This window comes from Eurosta solidaginis, chromosome 1 (genome assembly GCF_040869045.1).
Source record: "Eurosta solidaginis isolate ZX-2024a chromosome 1, ASM4086904v1, whole genome shotgun sequence".
In the NCBI taxonomy this organism is placed as follows: Eukaryota; Metazoa; Arthropoda; class Insecta; order Diptera; family Tephritidae; genus Eurosta; species Eurosta solidaginis.
Window position 1 is genome coordinate 174,488,711 of NC_090319.1, and position 27,572 is coordinate 174,516,282.

The following is a 27,572-nucleotide window of genomic DNA, read 5'->3' on the forward strand; positions in this document are numbered from 1 at the left end:
AGACGATCCATGTGAATTTTTTGCTCCCGTTGCTTTGCTTTGTGCCTTTGCTGCTATATTCAACCTATCATCGATTTGCTATCTGTCGTTACCGCATTGGTGGTTTTACATGTAAAGCTTTATATATTATTTGGAAAACAAAATATTGTGGCTATTCAATAAAAAGTTTGTTAGAGTTGTAATATAACAACAGCTGTTTTAAGAAAAACATAACACGAGCACGGACGATCATATCAGCCGACTACATATTTTCGATTTATCGGTGGCAATCGCAATAATCGATAAACGGCTTGCGTATACACATCTAACTTTTTCAGTATACATTCCAAATTATCAAGCGTGTACGGAAAAGTGGAAAAATTTTGTTCGTGCCTTATAAAAATAATATTAAATAAAAAATAAAACTAAAAATATAAATTTTGTTGTGTTTTGCGATTTTGGTAAGTTGAAAATTGCATGTAACAATGAGTAACAAACGTAATATGAGAAGACTTTTCAAGATGCAAAGGGAAATATATGCTAAGACTTTGTTAAACCAGTTTCTAGTAATGATGAAGCAGGGCCATCAAAATCCTCTGTGGAGGAATGCGGTACTAGCATAAGTGGAGTTGGCGATAAAGGGAGTTTGCCTACTAAGTACGAATGTGAGGAAAGTGATTGTTCTGATGGAGCTATTAATGTAGATAGTGGAAATTCTGTTATAGGCACACTGCAGCGTTCCTTTAAGGAAAAAATCCTGGAATGGTTTACTACTTTTAGACCATCACGTAGAGCATTTGAGAGCCTTCTTAGTATTTTACAAGAAGAGAATCTAGATGTACCAAGAACCGCCGAAACACTCTATGCAAAAAGAAGAGAAATCGCAGTTACTAAATCAATTCCACCAGGACTCTATTGCCATGTTGGTTTGAGCAAGCAATTGGAGAAAATTGCATACATATTTAAAGAAATTGACACTGTTTATATAGACATCAACATTGATGGGTTGCCATTATTCAGAAGCTCTCGCATTCAATTGTGGCCAATATTGGTGCGGCTAGTTGATTTTAGTTCAGTTTGTATTTTTCCCGTCGGTATATATGTTGGAAATAAAAAGCCAAGCGATGTTTCGGAATTTTTAAATGCTTTTGTTACGGAAATGGAGAATATCATGGAAAATGGCATTGAACTAGGTGGCAAATTGTTAAAAGTTCTGATAAGGTCAATTGTATGTGATGCTCCCGCGAAAGCATTTGTTTGTGGTACACCTTATCATTCAGCTTCTCATGGTTGCAGCAAGTGTACGCAAATCGGGTTAAAGGTAAACCATGTAATGGTATATTCTTCTGTGCCTGGAAATTTAGTAACTGACAATGGCTTTTTAACCAGAAGATACAAAACACATCATGAACCGAAATTTAGGAATTCAAAGACTCCACTAGAAAAAATTGGTGTAAAAATGATAAGCCAAGTAGCTATAGATAGTACGCATTTGGTGGATTTGGGGATAATGCGAAACTTTTTAAAAAGAATTATACTAGACGATATAAATATAAAAGTTGAAAAGCTTAAATAGAAACATATGTCACAATTTTTAGTCTCTCTATCACTGTTCATCACGAAGGAATTCGCCCGTATACCCAGATCGTTCGATGAAATCTCAAATTGGAAGGCAACTGAGTTTCGCCAATTTCTGTTATATACAGGGGTCCTTATTCTGAAAGACAATGTTCATGGTGACTTACATTATCAATTTTTGCTTCTATTCTGTGCGTATAGGATGCTCCTTTGCCCCAAATCATATTTAGATAATTTGGGAATTGCAAAAAATATGTTATCTTTATTTGTTGAAAATTTCTCAACTATATTCGGGGATTCCAGTGTTACTCATAACGTTCATCATTTACTACATCTAACGGAGAGTGTTGAATCAATTGGTCTGTTATCAAGTTTTTCAGCGTACGATTTCGAAAATTATTTACAAACATTAAAAAAGTATGTCAAAAAGCCAACTCAAATTCTTCCACAAATAATAAATCGAGTCAGTCATGAAACGTTGCTAGCAAATGAAAAGCATCAGGGCTTTAAAACTTTGAGGGGCAGAGGTTTGTGTTATTTTTTCCAGGCTTGTGTCTTTTCTTCTAAAAAGCCAGATAGCTTCTGCCTTATTAAACCATTCAAACCAAAAGAAATTACAGGGTTTTCAGAAGACAGAAGTTTTATAATAGGGAAAGAGTTTGCAAATTTGAGAAGTTTCTTTTTAGAACCAATTGACTCCCTGTCTCTTCGTATTTGCGTGGGCGACTTCACACTCATAGACGAGGAAACCCAATATCCTATTGAAGAAATAGAATGTAAATTAGTAGGTCTCCCTCATATTGATAGCATATTATTGCTGCCATTGTTACATGGCACTTTTTAACTCATTTTAAATTGAACACATTAGGGAAATTAATAGTTTGCTTTGTTTAGTGATTCGAAATCATATGCAGCAAAATATTAATTTCCCTACTTTTAACTAAATTAACATACAGTAAACTTTGACAATAAATATAACAATCATGCCAAAAGAAGTAAAGCGCGTATCCTTCAGCAACGTCTCTGTCCGGAGATATTTGCATTTGAAGTTGGAGATTTCCATGTGGTTGTTGTTGTGTTGTACCCCCAAAAAAAAATTGTGCATCACCGTGGCGGTAGCCACGGTTATACCACACACCCGGACTTGGCATGGCGTAGCCCAGGGATATTTTTTATAATCGCGGCCGAAGGCCGCCAACGCAGAAAGGTGTTCTGCGCAAAAATACTATGGATCCGACCCCCGGTTTCGGAGGTACCCGCGGGTCTTTTTCGGTTAATATCTTTTGAACGCGTTAAAATTTTTACTTTCCGCCTTCGGATTATTAATACTGATGTCAAGACGCGTCGTTTTAATACCTCTCTCGATATTTTTGGTAGCGTATTTGCAGTCGACCCCTCAACTAAACTATTACCAAATATTGTGCTACAGGTTTTTACTTTACAACATGTGTTAGCTGATTAGACACGTCTAAATGTTGCAAGTATATTACCAGTTTACCTTTGCTAACGTTGCGCTTTCACTAGAGGCAATTTAAAAGTTCTGGTAATGGTCTAGTTGAGGGGTCGACTGCTAACACGCGTCGAGAATATCGAGAGAGGTGTCAAAGGACCTCAACAACAATAATCCGAAGGAGAAAAGCAAAATTGTATCTCTGTCCGGAGATATTTGCAGTTAGATTTGGCAATGGTTGTTATGCACTGAAAAAAGTGTGTGCTCAAAGGGATTTTGCACGCATTTTTTTTTATCCCACCCCATTGGTGGACCGGCCAGGTTAATTTTTTATAATCGCGGCCGAAGCCCTTTAACGCAGAAAGCTGTTCTCAAAATTTCGGAGGAACCCGTGGGTAACTTTCGGCTTTACGTTAATATCTTTTGAACGAGTTAAAGTTTTTCTTTTCCGCCTTCGGATTATTAATACTGAAGTCAAGACGCCTCGTTTTACATCTTTCTCGATATTTTTGGACGCGTATTAGCTGTCGATCCCTCAACTAGACTTTTACCATATAAATAAGCCACACGCAAATTTTCACCGTACGGCCGATTTAAATGAAATATACAACAAATTTTTAAGAAAAAGTGATTCAGTGTATAGAGGGTAATTTTTGTATGTATGAAGCGTGGTAGGTATCTGATATGTATACAACAATACCGGGGCAATGATACTTAACAGTAAAAGCGTTTAAAATTTTGTGGTTGTTGATATTTTGATGATTTAATAATAATAAAATAATTTTTGTTATAAGTCTACACTTTTTCCAGTCAAGTTCAGAAAATGACAAAAGATGATCAAAAATTTCAATTTAAACTCAAAAGTTATTGCAATTAATTTTACCTGGTTGCTTGCAATTGACACAATAATTTGTGTTGTTTTTACTTCCAGAATCAGTCGGAAACCTGAAGGAGACCATTTTGTGTAAGAGTGTTAAATATTTTCTATATATTACATATACTTAAATTCAACTTTTCTTTAGCCTTAATGTCTTCTCAGAATACTGCAGTGATGACTGCACTTGCAGACACAAAAGTGGTGATGAGCAAGTTGGTTCAACAAGATGCTGCAGCATGCTCAGTCATATCTTACTTTCCTCTGTCGTGTGCAGAGGATTTGTTTAAGATAAATGAAAAGGTTGTTCCTGAAAATCGGACTTTGTTTGTGAGTATTTTTTTCAACAGTGAAAATTATAAATAATCAATTAGGTTTGGGGAACCGTTGTTGAATTTTTATTTTATTTAAGGTTTCGATTTAAGGTTAATTTTTTCAGAAAGGAAACTCAGCCTATCACACCGATGGTCCCGATAAAAAGCTCAAACATTTAGAAACATGTTTTTTCAATTAGAATGAAATATTTATCGGCAGTGATTTGGCAAACACTAAGAGTGTATTTCTGCATGAAAAGCTTCTCAGTGAAAATTCATCTGCCTTGCAGATGACGTTCAGAATTGCCGTAAGCCCTGTAGTTCGCGTCTCGCCAATTTGTAAGAAAAACTAAAAAAAAGATCAATACAAATTGAAAGAAAAGTTCGGCCTAAACCTCGTCGTAGGTAAATCGCACCAAGTACTAATTTTATTTAATTTCAAAAAACTTTAATTGTCTGATCTTATACAGCTTTACTTCTTAATTTTACTTTTTACGTAAAAAATTAAAGGTGGAAAATTTTTAAAATCTCAATGGATAGTAATTGGTGAATCGGATTAAAGACAACGTCTACTTATTAATTCCATACTGTTTTATCAATTTCACAAATATTTTGACAGATTCATATTTATCGTTGGTATAAAATCGGTTACGCCATTGTAGAACAAAATACGGACCCACGACAAAAATTTCAAAAAGTTTTCCACAGTCTTTTGCTGTTTTTCTTCGTCATACTTCCTTCTGGACAGTAAACATTCTTTTTAAATTTTTCTTAATTACTTATCGTTAGCTCAATTAATAAAGTCCCAAACCAACAATTAGAAGATATGTTAAAAATTTGGTTATGGACTTTGTGAATGGAGTTAAAGCTATGTTGTGATTGGAATGATTTTGTATCATACTTGGTATGTTTTAATAATTATTTTCACAGATTTCAACACTTAGGAACTTACTGCAAAATTCGGTGAACAAAAACCTTCACAAAGTCCTCAGCAGTGCAGTCATAAGGGACTACAATGTTGACGGCACTCATGGGAAGAAGGGCCTTAAAGAACACGCAAAGTTTTATTCAGTTTTCTTGGGTAACATCCATAAAAAGTATTAAATTAACATAATCTTAATATATTATTATTTCGTAGAATCTATTATAAGTCTGACTTCTAATGATGAACCGGAAGAACAACTACGAAAAGCAATGCAGTTGCATAAGAAGCGGATTTTCCAAAAAAAAAAGGCGGCATGGCGAAGGCAGTAAAACCATTGCCAGAAAGGCTGGATTAACTGTTTCACTACACCTTTTTCAGGTTTAGTTCAGAAAGTTGCAATTGAAGTTCAGAAAATTACAAATGAAGTTCAGAACGTTCAATTGGAGTTCAGAAAATAACAATTTAAGTTCAGAATTTGCAATTGAAATTCAGAAAATAACAATTGATATTCAAACAATTTTTCAATTTAAATATTCTGAGCTACAATTGAAATTTTTTTAACTACAATTATATATTCTGAGCTACAATTGTAATTTTCTTAACTCCTATTATAATTTTATGAACTTCAATTTAAAATTCTGAACTTCAACTGCAACTTTCTCAAATTAACCTAAAAAAGGCGTAGCTACTTAGTTACATAAAAATAATGAAAACTTGAAGGTTAATTTTTGAAATGAATTTGAGTTTAGTTAGGAAACTTTGAGTTATAACTTTTTAATTTGTATATATAAGTAATTTTAATTTACATTAGTTCCTAAGATGTAGCTTATTTTTGAAATGAATTTGAATTTAGTTAGAAAATTTTGAACTATTATTTTTTTAGTTATTATATACAAGTAATTCTATTTACATTAGTACCTATTTTTATATATTTTGAAGTGATATATATGAAGTGATATCTATACATTAATAATTTTATAAATAAATTACATTAATCAATAATGCATTTGAACTAGTTTAGCAAATTTGAACTATATTTTTTAATTTTTATAGACGTATATATATATTTATTCAAATCTATTACAAAGTATTATGTATTGAAGTGATAAATTTTAAAGTGGTATACATATGTATATATAAACATATTTTTTATATATATGAAATATGATGAATAAATGAATTTGAGCTAATTTATTCAAGTAATTTTTTAACCCGACTAGGTCTAGTAAATTAACTAATAGGACGCTGATGCAAATATTGACTAGTATGTCAACTGGTATTACAATGATGCATACTGTCTGAGTAGTATGTCAACTGGTATGTTGATGTTGAATACAGTGACTAGTATATCAATTGGTAGGACCCTGATGGGTATGCTGACTAGTATGCCATCTGGTATAATGCTGGCGCAAAGGCTGACTAGTATGTCAATTGGTAGGACCCTGATAGGTATGCTGACTAGTATGCCATCTGGTATAATGCTGCCTCAAAGGCTGACTAGTATGTCAATTGGTAGGACCCTGATGGGTATGCTGACTAGTATGCCATCTGGTATAATGCTGGCGCAAAGGCTGACTAGTATGTCAATTGGTAGGACCCTGATGGGTATGCTGACTAGTATGCCATCTGGTATAATGCTGGCTCAAAGGCTGACTAGTATGTCAATTGGTAGGACCCTGATGGGTATGCTGACTAGTATGTCATCTGGTATGATGTTGGTGTATATAATGACTAGTTTGTCAATTGGTATGATGCTGATGCAGAGCCTGGCAATTGATATTTCGTAGGACATCGCCGTGTTAAAAATACCAATCGCTTATATGGAAAAATTACAGAACTCATACTAGTTGAGATTTTTGGCCAACGAGTATTCTTCTAGTATACAACTAGTTGGTTTGACTGCAGGGATTTTACGTATGCTAAGTATGCGAAACAGCCTGTCAATTGATTGTGTGGAAATTTTGTTAGCGTATTAATATATAGATAGTGGGTAATATACTGCCTATGCAATACGGCCGCCATGATGCCGGTTGCCGTTTTCACCTAAAATCAAGGGACGTTTTTAACACGCTTTTATTAGCTTGGCCTGTAACGGAATGTTTGAGCTTAATTTTCACCGGTTTCTAGAAGTCTGATTAATTTGAAACTTTGCACACGTATCAAAGACCGCTGACAATGTATTAATGTGATGGTGTCGTGTCATAAGGTCAACGGCCATAAGGTCAATTGGCCTTACTACCAATTTAAATGGCCATAAGTTTGATAGAAACTTTGCACCCGTATCACGGCTCGATGAAAATGCATTATTCTGATGGTTTGGTAACATAAGGTCAACGGCCATAAGGTCAATTGGCCTTATTACCACTTTGAATGGCCATAAGTTTGATTGAAACTTTGCACACGTATCAAGGCTCGATGACAATGCATTAATGTGATGGTGTTGTGACATAAGGTCAACGGCCATAAGGTCAATTGGCCTTATTACCACTTTGAATGGTCATAAGTTTGATTAAAACTTTGCAAACGTATCAAGGCTCGATGCACATGCATTAATGTGATGGTGTGGTGACATTAGGTCAACGGCCATAAGGTCAATTGGCCTTATTACCACTTTGAATGGCCATAAGTTTTGATTGAAATTTTGCACACGTATCAAGGCTCGATGACAATGCAATAATGTGATGGCGGGGTCACATAAGGTTAACGGACATAAGGTCAATTGAACTTGTGACCACCCCAAATGGCTATAAATTTGAAACCGTGCACATATTGCGAATAACGCATTTCTTTATTAATGATAGAAGTGGATGCATGGCACATCTACGAAAGAGCATACTGGAGCCCTTTTTAACACGCTTTTATTAGCTTGGCCTGTATCTATCTATGTATCCATGTATGTATGTTACGGAATCTGGATTGGAGCCGAGAGCCCAGGTAATGCAGAGCTCCGAACTCCGTTGCACCTTTTGAAGCATTTTAAGATCAAGGCAACATAAAGAAGAATCGGGCGCACAATTGCTGTGTAAATACAGTAGGTCACCTTAGGGGAGAATCCCCAGGAGGTGCCAATTGCCCTCTTGCAGGTGAACAGCTCTCCTGCTGCCTTCTTGGATTGCTCCACTATATGGTCACTCCATAATAGCTTCCTATCCAGAATGACTCCCAAATACTTGACTTGATCGCTAAACGCTAAGAACGTATCCCCAATTCTTGGCTATGTAAGATTTAATACTTTGTACCTCCTCGTGAAGAGAACAAGCCCGGTTTTATCCGGGTTGACTTCCAAACCTGTGGCGGGTTGTACTCCTGGAGCAGCTCCAGGATGTCAGCTGGGTCCGTTGGAGTCACTGCAACCCAGGCTCTAGGCCTTGGTCGTGAGGGGATATGACGCGCCTCCACTACCTTGAGGCGCGCGCTCGGATATACCACCCCTATCAGCGTGACGGCAACCCTATAGAGGTTGACCGACCTGGCGTCGTCACAGGCAATTAGCTTGACATTGCCCTGGAACCACCCTGCATCGGTGTAAGATGGCGGTGGACCAGGGTTGTCTTTTTAACCTTAACGGCCACCGTAGCGAGCGCGGCCTCGATCCACTTCCACTGTTGTTTTGGTATCCTGCCATCTTCGCTGCTCCCGTCTATAATGCCAATGATCTGCCGACCCTTGGCAATTTCGGCGAAAGACCGCGTCCAGCCTCCCTGCGTCTTGGCCCTTTTGGGTGCCGTGGGGTTGGATTCATCCATGGACCGCTGGCGTTTCGAGCTTTCATCACTCTCGATTAAACTTTTAAAATTACTTGAACTAAAAAATTAAAAATAAATAATAGTTTAAAAAAACTAAAAAAACACGCTTTTACAGCAAACCGAACTAAAAAATAGAAAATAATTTTCAATTAAAAAGAGTCAAACAATCGTTTATAGTTAATCACCTCAAAATAAAATTATAATAAAATTTAATTTATTAACAGAATAATTGAATTCACAGTAAAAAGCGTGGGGTACTTGATGTTGAATGTTACAATCATTCTATTGGCAACTATCTGAGAGGAAAGATATGAAATGTAGTCAAATGCACCCCACGCTTTTTACTCTGAATTAAATTATTCTGTTAATAACTTAAATTTTATTATAATTTTATTTTGAGGTGATTAACTATAAACGATTGTTTGACCTTCTACTACTGTTATATACACTCTTTTTAATTGAAAATTATTTTCTATTTTTTAGTTCGGTTTGCTGTAAAAGCGTGTTTTTTTAGTCTTTAACACGCTTTTATTAGCTTGGCCTGTATGTAATGGAATCTTTGAGCTTAATTTTCACCGGTTTCTAGAAGTCTGATTGACTTGAAACTTTGCACACGTATCAAGGACCGCTGATAATGCATTAATGTGATGGTGTCTTGTCATAAGGTCAACGACCATAAGGTCAATTGGCATTATTACCACTTTGAATATCCATAAGTTTGATTGAAACTTTGCACACATATCAAGGCTGGATGACAATGCTTTATTGTGATGGTGTGGTGACATAAGGTCAACGGCCATAAGGCCAATTGGCCTTATTACCACTTTGAATGGCCATAAGTTTGACGAAAACTTTGCACACGTATCAAGGCTCGATGACAATGCATTAATGTGATGGTGTTGTGACATAAGTTCAACGGCCATAAGGTCAATTGGCCTTATTACCACTTTGAATGGCCATAAGTTTGATTGAAACTTTGCACACATATCAAAGCTCGATGACAATGCATTAATGTGATGGTGTGGTGACATAAGGTCAATTGGCCTTATTACCACTTTGAATGGCCATAAGTTTGACGAAAACTTTGCACACGTATCAAGGCTCGATGACAATGCATTAATGTGATGGTGTTGTGACATAAGTTCAACGGCCATAAGGTCAATTGGCCTTATTACCACTTTGAATGGCCATAAGTTTGATTGAAACTTTGCACACGTATCAAGGCTCGATGACAATGCAATAATGTGATGGTGTGGTGACATAAGGTCAACGGCCATAAGGCCAATTGGCCTTATTACCACTTTGAATGGCCATAAGTTTGACGAAAACTTTGCACACGTATCAAGGCTCGATGACAATGCATTAATGTGATGGTGTTGTGACATAAGTTCAACGGCCATAAGGTCAATTGGCCTTATTACCACTTTGAATGGCCATAAGTTTGATTGAAACTTTGCACACGTATCAAGGCTCGATGACAATGCAATAATGTGATGGTGTGGTGACATAAGGTCAACGGCCATAAGGGCAATTGGCCTTATTACCACTTTGAATGGCCATAAGTTTGATTGAAACTTTGCACACATATCAAAGCTCGATGACAATGCATTAATGTGATGGTGTGGTGACATAAGGTCAATTGGCCTTATTACCACTTTGAATGGCCATAATTTTGATTGAAACTTTGCACACATATCAAGGCTCGATGACAATGCATTAATTTGATGGTGTGGTGACATAAGGTCAATTGACCTTATTACCACTTTGAATGGCCATAAGTTTGATTGAAACTTTGCACACATATCAAGGATCGATGACAATGCATTAATGTGATGTTGTGGTGACATAAGGTCAACGGCCATAAGGTCAATTGGCCTTATTACAGCTTTGAATGGCCATAAGTTTGATTGAAACTTTGCACACATATTAAGGCTCGATGACAATGCATTAATGTGATGGTGTGGTGACATAAGGTCAACGGCCATAAGGCAAATTGGCCTTATTACCACTTTGAATGGCCATAAGTTTGATTGAAACTTCGCACGCGTTCCAAGCCTCGATGAAAATGCAATAATGTGATGGTGGGGTGACATAAAGTTAAGGGACATATGGTCAATTGTACTTATGACCACCCCAAATGGCCATAGACCTTGCACATAATGCGAAAAACGCATTCCTTTATTAATGATAGAAGTGGATGCATGGCACATCTACGAAAGAGCATACTGGAGCCCTTTTTTAACACGCTTTTATTAGCTTGGCTTGTATCTATGTAACGGTATCTTTGAGCTTAATTTTTACCGGTTTCTAGAAGTCTTGTAACGTAGCAAAATGCTACGTCACAATAACCTACTCACAGCCCTAACATTAAATATATACATACCCTAACACTAAATATATACATACCCTACGTTCGCCTTGCACAGCGAACAACCACCCGCACATAATATGCATTTTTCATACGCTATCATAACGAGGAATTATTGGTGAGCTGAATTCTTAACAATTGTATACGCTAACAAGTATAAAATGGCAAACGCCATCACTCACTGCATACTTCACCTAGGTAAGTAAGGCTGAGGCCAAATTACAATGGTAGGTATCAAAGGGGTCCCAAGGTGAACGGGGAAGACTCTCAGCGAACCCATCGGGCTCATGGATCTCCCCCCCCCCCCTACCTATGGGAAACCAACCTTTGCCCAACGTCCCACGGGGTAGGGGGGATACGCTCCCCTTCTACCTTGAAGGACGGATGGGCACGGGTAGTTCCCCCAAGGCGCGTCCAGGACCAGTCCTGGGCTCCACTTGAGGGACATGCCAGGCCCAATACATATCAATACGGGTGGCATTTGTCGCGGACAGTTCACCCAGGGTTGCCGAGGATCATCTCGCTCCCCCGATCCCTGGGTGAAGTGCCGAGCCATATGCAACGGTGGACCTTACTACACCACTCACGGTCGCTAGGACTCTTGTCCGAGGCTCTCTGAGAGGAGTACTTCACTACACCGCTCATGATCGCTAGGACTCTTTTCCGAGGCTCCCTGAGAGGAGTACTGAATCTACCCAGCACCCATGTATACAAATACATCTATACGTTGGGTATTACTAATAGATACTTCATACTTCACCTAGGTCAAACTGCGCCCTTCCTGCCCACCGCCGCCAATCGTTAGCCATAGGAGTACCACCGCAACCCGCCTGAACAAATCCGTAAGCTTTCTCTGGGGGTAAGATATTTGAGGATTATCACCACCATTCCCTGAGAACCGCGACCCGTACTGTCATCTTTCCACCGTTCCTGCGCTATCACCCGTGGCATCTCTCTCTATTTCCCTCTCTCTCTCTCTCCCTCGCTCTCTGGGATCAACGGCTGTCGGCATCGAAAGGCAAAAGCCGCATCGTGTGTGTGTGCATGTTCGGAACAAAACAACAACTACTTGTGTTATTAATTGGTAAAGGTTAGTGGGACCTTCGCCTGACCCTGGAGTGGCTGAGCTTACCTCAGCCTTCGACAAAACCCACCTCACGAATGGCGCCCGAGCAAGGACCCATCTCCGGAGAGGAAAGTGTAAAAGCAACAACAAGCACCAGCCCGCCGGCAGATGGGCCACCGAACACGCAACCACAATCAGAGGACAACACCAACCTATTGAATACCGACAGCTTGAACTGGGTATATTCGCTGAAGAAAGAGAGACTCATCGAGGAGTGCAAGAGATACCGGATATTCGTTAACGGCAGCACTGTCGCTGAGCTACGCATAGCGCTCAGTGCCTACGTCAAGGCAAAACGAAATCGCAAGTGAACTGAAAATTTACTGAGAGAGGTCGAAGACGAAATCAAGGCAGAAGAGAATAGCCAAATTAAAACCCCCCTCGACCACACTCCCTCCATCCATGTGACTACACCGTCTGCAATTACAAAGGCCAATCAACGACCGTCACCACCCCGTACCGAGTTAATCGATGCCGAAGTAATGAATACGGTCCGCCGATGGGATGTCCATTTCACGGGTGGAGAAACGCTTTACGAATTTTTGGAGAGAATTGAGGAGCTGGCCGAGTGCTATAGCATTCCATTGGACATATTGCTCCCAACGCTGCCAGAGACGTTGCGCAGTGTACGCAAAGCCGAGATACTCTCATGGGCACAGTTCCGCACAGCGGCTGAGCAATTCTTCCTACCCAGACGGCATCTACACCAACTAGAGGACGCCATACGCCAGAGGAGACAGCAGGGGCGAGAAAAGGCAAAGGATTATATTCTCGCCATGCAAACCATGATCCGACAACATCCAATTATGTCACGAGAGAACCACCTGGAACGTATTTACGACGGGCTTCGTGTCGAATACCGGTTATTCGCAAAACGTAGCGAGTTCCTAACTATTGAAGAGCTGATGGAGCTCACCGACGAATTCGAGCTGCTACAATTGGAGGCCACCAGACAAAGCAGACAAACAGCGCATTATTTATCACCGTTGACCAAAGAATATAGCCGAGAGGAATCCTGTTGGAGATACAAGGAACGAGGACATATGCGCTACCAATGCCGAAGAGCCCGAAGACTATTTTGCTCCAGATGTGGCCGGGACAACGTCCTGTCCAGAGATTGCAGGTGCGATAAGGCGAGCACCTTGACTCCCGTCCGGCTACGGCACAGAAAATGCCACAATCAGCAGCCATCGACGAACCACCGCCGAATGAAAAAATGGATAGCCGTCACTACGTCAAGCTCACCATCGAAGGGTTAAACGTCCGAGCCTTGGTGGAGACCGGCGCAACGCTCACCTACGTAGGTGCCACTATACGCAAGCATCTGGAAGGCAAGAAAATAACATGCACACCCAGCGTCCCCAACGTACAGCTTGCCGATAGGACGTGCGTTGTTAGTTCGTACACCTACCAAGTAACCGTTCTCTGTAACAATAAACCGACCCACATGCGGGTGCCACCCTGCCAAATTTGGCCAAATACATGATTCTAGGCATGGACTTCCTCAGGGAAAGGGGGCTCACCCTCACCTTAGATGGAAACTTATTCCCGCCAGCCACGCCAACTCAGAACACCACAATTGCAAAACTAAGTGCCGTGACAGAAAGAAAGCATTTAAGCGCAACTCAAAATGCCGAACACTAAGTTTTTTTAAACCACCACCAACGGATATTCGGGGGAATAACTGGTTCCAGCAGGGCAGTAGAACACGTAATCTCGCTGAAACACGATCAAACGCTAAAACAGCGATATTACCCAAGAAACCCAGCGATGCAACAGGTAATAAATGCTGAAATCGACGAATTACTAGCCAACAAACGGATCGAACCATCAAAATGTGCTTACAGTTCACCAATCGTCCTCGTGCGCAAGAAGCAAGGCAGTTGGAGGATGTGCCAACTCAACGCAGCCAGTATACCAGATGCGTATCCTTTGCCCCAGATCGGGGCGATCTTGGACCAATTGAAAGAGCAAAATTCATATCCACCATCGACCTGAAAAATAGGTATTGGCAAATACCTATGGCAAAAGGGTCCCGCCAGTATACCGCATTCACCGTCCCTGGCCGCGGACTTTTCCAGTGGAAGGTCATAAACTTCGGGCTATACTCTGCTCCGGCCACCTTCCAACGCGCCCTAGATGCAATCCTTGGCACAGAGCTCCAACTGAAGGTGTTTGCATACTTGGATGACATATTCGTTTTGGGGGACACGTTTGAAGAACACATCCACCACTTAAGGGAAGTTTTTGAACGACTACAACAAAACAACATGCAAGTAAATTTCGAAAAATTAAGTTTTGTGCAACAACAACTAAATTGCCTTGGACATATCATCAGCGAACAGGGAATCCACACCGATCCCGCAAAAACATCAGCCGTACGCGAAATGCCCGCGCCACTAAACGTTCGACAACTACGCCGGTTCCTCGCCTCGTCTCATGGTACCGCCGATTTGTAGCCGATTTTTCCACACTCGCCGCGCCACTCAACAAACTTTTGAAAAAGGGTCAGCGCTGGGAGTGGAACACGCCCCAAGAAGATGCTTTCCGGAACCTCAAAGACAAACTATCCAGCGCCCCGGTACTGTGCTTCCCAGATTTCAAACACCCGTTCTTCCTACAAACCGACGCGAGCGGAGAGGGCGTAGGTGTTGTATTATTTCAACGCCACTAGGATCAAGAGAGGGTAATTGCATACGCGAGCCGGACCTTGACCGACCTCGAGAAACGCTACTCCGCTACGGAGCAGGAGTGTCTGGCAGTATTGTGTGGCATACGCAAAATGAGGCCATGTCTGGAGGGCTATCGATTCACCTTTATCACCGACCACCATTAATTAAAGTGGCTACACTCACTACAAAACCCCTCCGGACGGCTCGCCCGATTGGCGCTAGAGCTCCAGCAATACAACTTCGACATCGAATACCGGAAAGGGGCGTTAAGCATACTAGCAGACACCCGGTCCCGATGCCCACTCCCCATACGTGATGATAAGGCGGACATCATGTGTATTACAAGTAATACCAACAGGGACTGGTATAACCGGAAAATGGACAAAACGTTACAGAACCCCAGCCGCCATCCTGACTATCAGATCACCGACAACCACTTGTTTAGACACATAACAACACGACATAAGCTTGACCGCTCGCCGCAATGGAAACTTTGTATTTCAGCTAACTACAAAAGAAACGTTCTCAAGGAAGTACACGACTCCACCACCGCAGGACACCTCGGAGTAAAGAAAACTCTCAAACGTGCTCAGCAACACTACTACTGGCAAGGAATGTATCGCGACGTACTCAAATATGTTAAAGCATGCCACCAATGCGCCGAATACAAAGTTGAGCAAAAGCGCCCAGCGGGATTTATGGCCACTATGCAATGCGCTAGACCATAGGAGATCGTTACGGTGGATTTTATAGGGCCCCTACCGCGATCCAAACAGGAAAATACGTGCCTCCTGGTCCTTGCCGACAAATTCTCCAAGTGGGTGGAACTAATACCAGTGAGGCAAGCAAAAACCATGAGCTTTATCAAAACTCTACAGGAACGAGTGGTATACCGCTTTGGATGCCCAAAAGTATTCCTCAGCGACAACGGTAAACAATTCGTGGGGAAAGCATTAACCTCATTCCTCGAAGAACATCGAATAACCACAAATTTACAGCCGCATACGCCCCCCACGAAAACCCGACCGAAAGAGCTGACAGAGTAATCAAGACCATGATAGCGCAGCGCTCAAAAGCCGATCACCCCACCTGGGACAGGGAAATCCCGCAAATCGCTTTCGCTATGAACACAGCACATCACGAAGCAACCCAAGCATCGGCTGCTGAAATCAACTTTGGCAGAAACATCGCGACAGCCCAGCAAATATGCACCGAAGGCGCCATCCCCGAAGAATCACCGACCGTAGCCCCAACAATAACCGACCTATGGGAAGAGATCAAGAAGAATCTGGCTAAAGCAGCCAAGACACAGAAAAAATTCTACGATCTGCGCCGTAGATCCTGGAAACCACAGGTTGGGGAAAAGTTGATGAAACGAGAGCATCCGCTCTCCTCCGCGGCAATCAATTTACACAAAAATTAGCACCAAAGTTCTCCGGACCCTATGTGGTAGAAAAATACATATCATCCAATACCGTCCAGTTGAGACACACCGAAGAGCACCACAAACGGACAGCGCATACACATCTACAGGACTTAAAACTCTACGCTGACGAACACTCACTCACTACCGAACAGTAATCACCACCTAACACAACACGTACATAAATCTGCTCTATCATTACAGATTACGATGCGTCAACCAATCCCACCGGATTCGCCACAAAAGGTAAAGAAATGGCCATGGCCAACTAGCAAGGCGATCATACAGCGGGTACAAATATTTCACGGCTTTATCCCATCTTGATGCAAACAGTACACCCGCTAGCATAGGCGAGTGCGCAGACAATACAACCGACCGTAAAAAGGTAGATGGCGAAACAGCTCGACCCACTGAAACAGAGGCACCGGAAAAGATAAGCGAAGATCAAGCGGAGAAAACATTCAAAAAAAAAAAATAGACTGCGTGAAGCGACCAAAGAAGAATACGCCCCAATGGCACTTTCGATATGGCATACATCATGTGTACTGCACGCAGATGGACGCGGACCACGCTTTAGTGAAGATCGCGGGGCACAAGAGAATAATGAAATATAAGGATTAACATGGGCACCACCGTAATCTTAGGCTCCGAAGCATTCAATACTTTTTATATTTTTTTTATTATTTATTTTTATTTATTTTATTTATATAAAGTCATACACACAGATAAAAAAAATGTTTTTATACACGCTACTAGTAAAAAGAAAAGAATATACTTTTATATGAATTGTTACTACCAAAAAAAAAAAAAAAACAAACCACACGTGGGGAAAGAGATCTATTTTCTTAGTAATACACACCATTGCTCAAATCGCATAATAAGCCGTTGCGACTTTATTTTTAGCTTGAGCAAATTATTGTCACAAATCTTTTTTGTTAACAATTGTAAATATAAGTTGAAAATATTTTTTTTTTATGAATGATTGTACGTTACATATATATCATAAAAATTTACCTCTAGAACTAAGAAAAAAATATATTGTTCAAATATATACCAATTTTTTTTACTGCAAAATACCTTTCAAACAAAATATTCAACTTTATACAAACACTCCTACAAAAGAGAAAAAAGGAGACTTATACTATTTTCACACAGAAACTTAATGATCTCATTTCACCTGCTAATGAAATCGTAAATTTTTTGCTTTCACACAGAAGTAACTGCTCGATTAGTATGAAGGATGAGACAGACTATCATGGCGGAACGATGCAAGGTGTGAGCATGGTGACATACCTACAAACAAAAAAAATTCCATGTACTTGTAAATTCGATGGACAAATGTCAAAATCGTACTGCGCCGGTAGTTGATGTATCAAATCAAATAAAAAAGGTTATAGTCAGCTGTTCGATGCGGCCACATTGTATCGTTCCGCCATGCAGACAATGAAATTTGCTTTGAAAACTAAGAAGCGGAAACGGAAGCGGAACGCTGCCAACAGAGATGCATTGTGCTTTTGACTTCATTAGGCATTCGATTAGCTACTAATGAAATAATAATAGATTCGAATTTTGTAGGGAAAATTGAGCTCAATAAGCGTCTTAATGTAGAAAACTGCCTTTATTATTCTGTGTGAAAACAGTATTACACATGAATTTCAATTAATATGTATTAAGCTAAAAGAAGAATTTTTTTTTTCATAAACAAAAAAAATAATACAATGTACAATGTTTTTTTATGCTGATTTATATACAAGTTTAGAAAAAAAACATATATATATATATATATGAATAAAGGGAAATACCGGACAGTAAACACACACACGTACGTCGGCCGCGCCACCTCCGAGGCGGTAAAATATACCGGCACCACTTGGTCCACGGCAGTGCAGGCCTTAAGGCCACAAACTCCCGAATGCCACAGTTGTTTTTCCCCTCAAGTGGGAGGGGGACTGTAACGTAGCGAAATGCTACGTCACAATAACCTACTCACAGCCCTAACATTAAATATATACATACCCTAACACTAAATATATACATACCCTACGTTCGCCTTGCACAGCGAACAACCACCCGCACATGGTATGCCAAGTATCAACAGCGAACAACCGTCCGCACATAATTTGCCATTAAAATATACATACCCTACGATCGTCTTGCACAGCGAACAACCACCCGCACATAGTATGCCAAGTACCAACAGTGAACAACCAAACATACGAAGCACGTGTGGTACTGACTATCTGGCGTGCATTTTTCATTCGCTGTCATAACGAGGAGTTATTGATGAGCTGAATTATTTACAGTTTTATACGCTACTAAGTATGATATGGCAAACGCCATCACTCACTGCATACTTCACCTAGGTATGTAAGGCTGAGGCCAACTTACAATGGTAGGTATCAAAGGGGTCCCAAGGTGAACGGGGAAGACTCTCAGCGAACCCATCGGGCTCATGAATATCACCCCCCCCCACCTATGGGAAACCAACCTTTGCACAACGTCCCACGGGGTAGGAGGGGATACGATCCCCTTCTACCTTGAAGGACGGATGGGCACGGGTAGTTCCCCCAAGGTGCGTCCATGACCAGTCCTGGGCTCCACTTGAGGGACATGCCAGGCCCAATACATATCAATACGGGTGGCATTTGTCGCGGAGAGTTCACCCAGGATTGCCGAGGATCATCTCGCTCCCCCGCTCCCTGGGTGAAGTGCCGAGCCATATGCAACGGTGGACCTTACTACACCACTCACGGTCGCTAGGACTCTTGTCCGAGGCTCTCTGAGAGGAGTACTGGGCCTACCCAGCAACAAATGGGAATGGCATGAGGCGCGGACAGTTCACTCAGGGTGGCCGAGGAGCATCTCCCTCCCCCGCCTCCTGATTGGGGTGCCGAGCCGAATGCAACGGTGGACTTCACTACACCGCTCATGGTCGCTAGGACTCTTGTACGGGGCTCCCTGAGACGAGTACTGAATCTACCCAGCACCCGTGTATACAAATACATCTATACGTTGGGTATTACTAATAGATACTTCATACTTCACCTAGGTCAAACTGCGCCCTTCCTGCCCACCGCCGCCAATCGTTAGCCATAGGAGTACCACCGCAACCCGCCTGAACAAATCCGTAAGCTTTCTCTGGGGTAAGATATTTGATTTGGCGGCCACCGTGGTGTGATGGTAGCGTGCTCCGCCTACCACACCGTATGCCCTGGGTTCGCACCCCGGGCAAAGCAACATCAAAATTTTAGAAATAAGGTTTTTAAATTAGAAGAAAATTTTTCTAAGCGGGGTCGCCCCTCGGCAGTGTTTGGCAAGCGCTCCGGGTGTATTTCTGCCATGAAAAGCTCTCAGTGAAAACTCATCTGCCTTGCAGATGCCGTTCGGAGTCGGCATAAAACATGTAGGTCCGGTCCGGCCAATTTGTAGGGAAAATCAAGAGGAGCACGACGCAAATTGGAAGAGAAGCTCGGCCTTAGATCTCTTCGGAGGTTATCGCGCCTTACATTTATTTTTTTTTTTTTATCACCACCGTTCCCTGAGAACCGCGACCCGTACTGTCATCTTTCCACCGCTCCTGCGCTATCACCCGTGGCATCTCTCTCTATTTCCCTCTCTCTCTCTCCCTCGCTCTCTGGGATCAACGGCTGCCGGCATCAAAAGGCAAAAGCCGCATCGTGTGTGTGTGCGTGTTCTGAACAAAACAACAACTACTTGTGTTATTAATTGGTAAAGGCTAGTGGGACCTTCGCCTGACCCTGGAGCGGCTGAGCTTACCTCAGCCTTCGACAAAACCTACCTCACAGTCTGATTAATTTGAAACTTTGCATACGTATCTAGGACCGATGACAATGCATTAAAGTGGTGGTGTGGTGACATAAGGTCAACTGCCATAAGGTCAATTGGTCTTACTACCACTTTGAAAGGCCATAAGTTTGATAGAAACTTTGCACCCGTATCACGGCTCGATGAAAATGCATTATTGTGATGGTGTGGTGACATATGGTAAACGGCCATAAGGCCAATTGGCCTTATTTCCACTTTGAATGGCCATAAGTTTGACTGAAACTTTGCACACGTATCAAAGCTCGATGACAATGCATTAATGTGATGGTATGGTGACATAAGGTCAACGGCCATAAGGTCAATTGGCCTTATTACCACTTTGAATGCTCATAAGTTTGATTAAAACTTTGCAAACGTATCAAGGCTCGATGAACATGCATTAATGTGATGGTGTGGTAACATAAGGTCAACGGCCATAAGGTCAATTGGCCTTATTACCACTTTGAATGGCCATAAGTTTTGATTGAAATTTTGCACACGTATCAAGGCTCGATGACAATGCAATAATGTCATGGTGGGGTCACTTAAGGTTAACGGACATAAGGTCAATTGAACTTGTGACCACCCCAAATGGCCATAAATTTGAAACCTTGCACATAATTCGAAAAACGCATTCCTTTATTAATGATAGAAGTGGATGCATGGCACATCTACGAAAGAGCATACTGGAGCCCTTTTTAAGACGCTTTTATTACCTTGGCCTGTATCTATCTATGTATCTATGTATCCAAGTTTGTATGTAACGGAATCTGGAGTGGAGCCGAGAGCCCCGGAAATGCAGAGCTCCGAGCTCCGTTGCACCTTTTGAAGCATTTTAAGATAGGTACTTTTAGCTAATGCAGGCCACCAGACCAAGGCACCATAAATAAGAATCGGGCGCACAATTGCTGTGTAAATACAGTAGGTCACCTTAGGGCAGAATCCCCAGGAGGTACCAATTGCCCTCTTGCAGGTGAACAGCTCTGCTGCTGCCTTCTTGGATTGCTCCACTATATGGTCACTCCATAATAGCTTCCTATCCAGAATGACTCCCAAATACTTGACTTGAACGCTAAACGCTAAGAACGTACCCCCAATTATTGGCGATGTAAGATTGGGTACTTTGTACCTCCTCGTGAAGAGAACAAGCTCGGTTTTATCCGGGTTGATTTCCAAACCTGTGGCGGGTTGTACTCCTGGAGCAGCTCCAGGATGTCAGCTGGGTCCGTTGGCGTCACTGTAACTCAGGCTCTAGCCCTTGGCCGTGAGGGGATATCACGCGCCTCCACTACCTATAGGCGCGCGCTCGGATATACCACCCCTATCAGCGTGACGGCAGCCTTATAGAGGTTGACCGACCTGGCGTCGTCACAGGCAATTAGCTTGACATTGCCCTGGAACCACCCTGCATCGGTGTAAAGTGGCGGTGGACCAGGGTTGTCTTTTTAACCTTAACGGCCACCGTAGCGAGTGCGGCCTCGATCCACTTCCACCGTTGTTTCGGTATCCTGCCATCTTCGCTGCTCTCGTCTATAATGCCAATGATCTGCCGACCCTTGGAAATTTCGGCGAAAGACCGCGTCCAGCCTCCCTGCGTCTTGGCCCTTTTCGGTGCCGTGGGGTTGGATTCATCCATGGACCGCTGGCGTTTCGAGGTTTCATCACTTTCGACTAAAACTTTTAAAATTACTTGAACTAAAAAATTAAAAATAAATAATAGTTAAAAAAAACTAAAAAACGCTTTTACAGGAAACCGAACTAAAAAATAGAAAATAATTTTCAATTAAAAAGAGTCAAACAATCGTTTATAGTTAATCACCTCAAAACAAAATTATGATAAACAGAATAATTTTATTCACAGTAAAAAGCGTGGGGTGCTTGATATTGAATATTACAATCATTCTATTGGCAACTATCTGAGAGGAAAGATATGAAATGTAGTCAAATGCTCTCCACGCTTTTTACTCTGAACTAAATTATTCTGTTTATAACTAAAATTTTATTATAATTTTATTTTGAGGTGATTAACTATAAACGATTGTTTGACCTTCTACTACTGTTATATAAACTGTTTTTAATTGAAAATTATTTTCTATTTTTTAGTTCGGTTTGCTGTAAAATCGTGTTTTTTTAGTTTTTTTAAACTAGTATTTATTTTTCGTTTAATATACAACGTGAAATTTTCCGATTCAGTCCAATTGCATTTAAATAATAATACACTAAGTTGAAATAAAAGAATATATAATAAAGTAAAATAACAAATAAAATAAATTAGCATAAAAGACAATATAAAAAATTTAATGTTATATTTATGGAACCTTTTTGTTTTTTTTTTTCAGTATAAGACGTACTTTATTTAAAATGAGGATTAAATCTGCAAATGCAAAAACATTTTCGGGCAAATTTGCCATTAATTGTTATAAATGAATTTAGTTAGTTTCAACAAAGGTTAACTCATTATTTGTGATTTCATGGTTTTTTGAAAACAACTAAAATAAAAAACAAAGAATCTGTTAAATAAAGACTTATGTATTTACGTGTAAGTGAAATTTGCCACAAAAAATGGGACGGTGAAAAATTAATTCTATTCAAGATTTTTTGGTACGCTACAAATTATTTTGGAACAATTTTTTAGGATTTTGGTAGAGGCTATTATAGATAAGTGGCAACAACGGGAAACCATATTTGTATGTAGGTGAAACATTTGTGCTTTCGAATTTAGAGGGGATACATAAAGGCTTAGGTCTTTGAAATTCGCATTAGAACACTTAGATAATTGTTCCAGAGATGGCGCGCTTGTACAAGCAAATGAATTTTGATATTTGTATGAATTGTTCGAATTTACAAAAAACTTTTTCTATTAATTATAAACAAATAGAGTAATATTTGTTAACAAAAATAGGCCTATGTACTGCGGCTGATCAATACGAATCGATTCATATAACTTTTATATGATTTTACGTATGCTAAGTATGCGAAACAGCCTGTCAATTGATTGTATGGAAATTTTTTTAGCTTGTTAATATATAGAATATTTTTTTTTTACATTAATGTTCGCAAGAACAGCAGAGTGGGTGGGTGTATATGTATGTACATATGTACTTTTGTCCGTATGTTAGACGTAGGAATAATGTTGATATTAACATGAATGAAGTTAATGTTTTATTTTATTTTTTTCAAAGTACACATATATGAATAGGGTAACACTTATACATTAATTTAGCCTACTATTAGGCGTGTAAGCCTGTAAGAAAAAAGAAATTTATTGAAAAAAGGTATCGAATTGTTCCAACATAGACAATAACCTGAATTTGAAAATTGTTGAAATAAGTTTTTAGGGATAAGTTCCTATCAATAATAAAAAAATATGTAAACGCTAGCAGAGGGAATTATGCGGTGCTAATTTTCTTTAAGGGGGGTAGTAACTATGTGAGAGGGTAAGTTGTCTCCTTTTCCTTTGGGATCTATCAAAAATTGTATACGCCACCGACGGATCATGGTAGGGTGGGTAGAGAGGCCGTCGCGCAAATACACCTATGCGTCCACTGTGCGACGAGAATGGGAGAAAGCCGCTATTCATCTTTATCATGTTCACCCAGCTATGAAACATCCTTGCAATTGATATTTTCGATTATAATGATTTCACCAGATGGCCACTGAAACGTTTTCGCTAAATAAATAAACTTGTTTTTGTAAACTATTAAATAAATAATAAATCTGTAATAAAAAAATGTAATGTTCCGAGGTTGTGAGGAAAGGTCGCGAACCCCCCAAACCACTGTTTGCTAGCCTTAGACGGGTCCCGGTAGACCTACTCCGTGCAGCTCCATACACAAATCCGCCTACAGAAGAGTGTCATCCCCCTCTATCTTTGTAGTAATCATTGCAAAATGGCGCCCAAGTGTGGGGCAGGTTAGAATTTTGTTTTAAGGACCAAAAAAATTGTTCAGCAACATCGAATGCTTAATTTAAAAGTAACATCTTTTAAATGGCAATACATACATTAAAATCAGATTAAAGACTACCTGTTTCATCGCGAATTAGTTTAATTTCGGCTAGAATCAACAGTATAGTGTTAAATTTTTCATAGATTAACAAATGACGATCTTAGTTGTGAAGTGACTTAGTGAGTTGCAATAAGTTTAGGATCCTCGAATGATTTTCGACTCCAGGGCGTGTTAAGACCCAGGCCCTCTTGGCTCTCCTATACTACTTTGCAGCTGTATGGAGTTATAGAACAAATCAAGTTTTATTTGTCAGACTACAATGAAGGTTTCCGAATAAAAAAAAAAGAAGAATAATTACACCAACTGTTTGTTATTGTTATTCCCAAAAACTTGTTAAAGTCTTGGAAGCTACTGAATTTTCGCTAAGAGAATTATTTAGTCCGACATCAACAGTGGGTCGAATAATACAGAGAATTAGTAATGTTCAGTTACCTACAGTAGCAATAGCCCAAAGGATAGTGGCGAGGCCTTTATTTTAGTCGCATTATCAACACCCATTCACCGAGTTACCCCCCACAAACAGATAAATCTAAATACATACATTTTTCAATTTGCATTACGTTTTTGTTTTCTTACTAATGAATATCCAAATGGCGGTAGTCCATAGTGACGATAACCTTGCACAAAGCATGGAAGGTTCAGAACGCGAGTAACACCTCTGTACCATATGCCAGCAAGACATAGGTCAAGAATGCTCCAAAACCCCATATGACCATAATTATCACACTGACTGTATAAATAACTGGTTGTCTGCATCGCAGGAATGTCCATACTGTAGGAGGACGTGTCAGTTAAGAGAATTGTGTAGAGTGAATATCACGCATATTATCAAGTCGACAACCGCGGCTACAAATCTTACTTCGAATTCCCAGGAACAGAGAGGCGCAGTACCCAGGTACAATACGCGGTACTATAAACCTCAACTTTATAGGGAACAACCTTCCCAACGTCAGCTCAATAATGACCATAATAATTCCACAAATTTACTAGAATTAAGTGACAATATACTTGACAACGCTGCCAGTGTTACTAATAGCCAACGTAATCGATCGCATAGGAATAGTAATGTTCGTCGAAACATAAACATGACCCAGGTCGATAGCAACCAAGTTTCACAGATAGTAGATGCAGCCATCAATAGGTTACGGTCAAGCCTGAACATAACACCTGGCCATCCAATATAAATTAGCACAATTTTGACCGATACATGCCTTCTCGACAAAATTATCCGGAAAATAATCGTCCAATTCTTCGGCCAGATAAAATAACAAATACTATCCAAAATTGGCATTTAAAATTCGATGGTTCAACTGAGGGTTTAACCTGTAACGAATTTATTTACCTAGTACGCTCCTTAAGAGAAGATAGCCTAAATAATGATTTTAACGGTCTTTGTAAAAATTTACACATACTTCTCTCTGGTAAGGCTAAAACCTGGTTCCATGTTCACTGACGGAGGGTCAACGTCAGCAACTGAAAACTGTGAAATCTCTTTTCCCAGATTTTAAAAAACAAGGATTAGGTAGGACAAATTTGACATTGACGTGAATGGTGCAAAGCCTGTCAAACAACGTTTTTACCCAGTATCGCCCGCGGTAGAGAAACTGATGTATAAGGAAGTTAGCAGGATGCTAAGCTTTAGGGTAATAGAAAGCTCAAAAAGCGCGTGGAGCTCACCGATGCGCATGGTTATAAAGCCCAAAAAAATACGTCTCTCTATGGATGCAAGGAGAGTGAATGAGGTAACAAAAAAGGACGCATACCCTGTTCCCTCTATAGAAGGCATCTTCGCACGTTTGCCTCAGGCTAATATAATTTCCGAAATTGATTTAAAGGATGCGTTTTGGCAAATACCTCTTACTAATAAAGCGAAAGAAATAACGGCATTTACAGTCCCGGGCCGGCCTTTGTATCAATTTGTGGTGATGACGTTTGGCCTATGCAATGCGGCTCAAACGATGTGTCGTCTAATGGACGATATCATTCCAGCTGACCTAAAATATTGCGTTTTAGGATATCTCGATGACTTATGTGTTGTATCTGACACGTTTGAATCACACCTGGCAGTTCTAGTTAGAATAGCAGACCAATTTCGTAAAGCCAATTTGACTTTGAGAAAAGTCAATTTTGTGTCACTAAGGTGAAATACCTAGGATATGTAATAGGGCAGGGAGGTATTGCAACGGATCCAGAAAAGATTGAGTCAATCCTGAACTGGCCGACACCGAGAAATTTAAAACAGGTACGAGGATTTTTGGGTTTAGCAGGATGGTATCGTAGATTTATAGAGAACTTTACGGAAATCACGTTTGCCATCACTTAGTTGCTTTCGACAAAAAAGAAGTTCGAATGGACAGAAGCCGCAAATACGTCCTTTGTAGAAAAAAAAGCCGATTAACAACAGCCCCTGTTTTACAAAATCCCGATTTTTCAAAAAAAATTTACGTGCGCTGTGACGCCAGCGACTATGGCGTTGGAGCTGTTTTAGTACAATTGAACGATAAAGGTGAGGAGTGTTCAGTGGCATTTATGTCAAAAAAATTAAATTCTGCCCAACGAAATTATAGCGTTACAGAACGCGAGTGCTTAGCAGCTATTGAAGCCATAGAGCGTTTCCGATGTTATTTAGAAATGCAGGAGTTTGAGGTACTCACGCACCACTCAAGCCTGTTATGGCTTATGCGCCAACCCAAAGTAAGTGGACGACTAGCACGATGGGTTCTTAAATTGCAGAGTTATAAATTTACTATACGTCACAGAAAGGGCAAAGAGAACGTTGTCCCATATGCATTCTCACGAATGCATTGTGAAGAAGTTTGTCAAGTAGAAAGTGAACCAGAAATCGACCTTACTTCCCCGCATTTTTTGACCCCGAATATGAAGCATTAAAACGTAAAATAACGGAAAATCAGGAAAAACTCCCCGACGTTAAAATCGTAGACAGATATGTATATATACGTAGCGAGCATACAGATGGAACATTCCAAACTGAAGAGAATTCATGGAAGGTTTGGGTTCCTGCTGAACTGCGCAAGGGAGTTTGGTCCCGGTCACATGATGATGTTGTTGCTGCTCATGGTGGTGTGCATAAAACGATGGACTTGATTAGGGGAAAGTTTTATTGGCCAGGTTTAGTAAAAGGCGTAAAGAATTATGTAGGAAACTGCGAAGTGTGCAAGACGACTAAGGCTCCAAACATAGTCTTACGACCGCCGATGGGAGCACAAACAACGACGGACAGACCATTCCAAAGACTCTATGTTGACATTCTAGGACCATATCCAA

The 27,572-nt window shown here is 40.5% G+C and overlaps 1 protein-coding gene and 1 long non-coding RNA gene across 2 annotated transcripts in view; one reads left to right on the top strand and one right to left on the bottom strand.

The window, feature by feature from the left end:
- The window catches only part of LOC137239881 (uncharacterized), a 223,553-nt gene that overhangs the window by 138,933 nt on the left and 57,048 nt on the right, over positions 1-27,572 (bottom strand). The gene's annotated exons all lie outside the window — the stretch shown is intronic.
- Positions 3,091-6,016, top strand: LOC137239878 (uncharacterized). The gene is made up of 5 exons (XM_067765642.1): positions 3,091-3,678; positions 3,939-3,971; positions 4,030-4,211; positions 5,126-5,276; positions 5,334-6,016. Exons 1-5 carry the CDS (start codon positions 3,669-3,671, stop codon positions 5,447-5,449), a joined length of 492 nt encoding a protein of 163 aa, XP_067621743.1. The 5' UTR covers positions 3,091-3,668; the 3' UTR covers positions 5,450-6,016.

Coding starts and splice junctions, on each gene's coding strand:
- LOC137239878 (XM_067765642.1), top strand. Junction 3,972..4,029: donor CCTGAAGGAGACCATTTTGT/GTAAGAGTGTTA, acceptor ACTTTTCTTTAG/CCTTAATGTCTTCTCAGAAT. Junction 5,277..5,333: donor GTTTTATTCAGTTTTCTTGG/GTAACATCCATA, acceptor ATTATTTCGTAG/AATCTATTATAAGTCTGACT.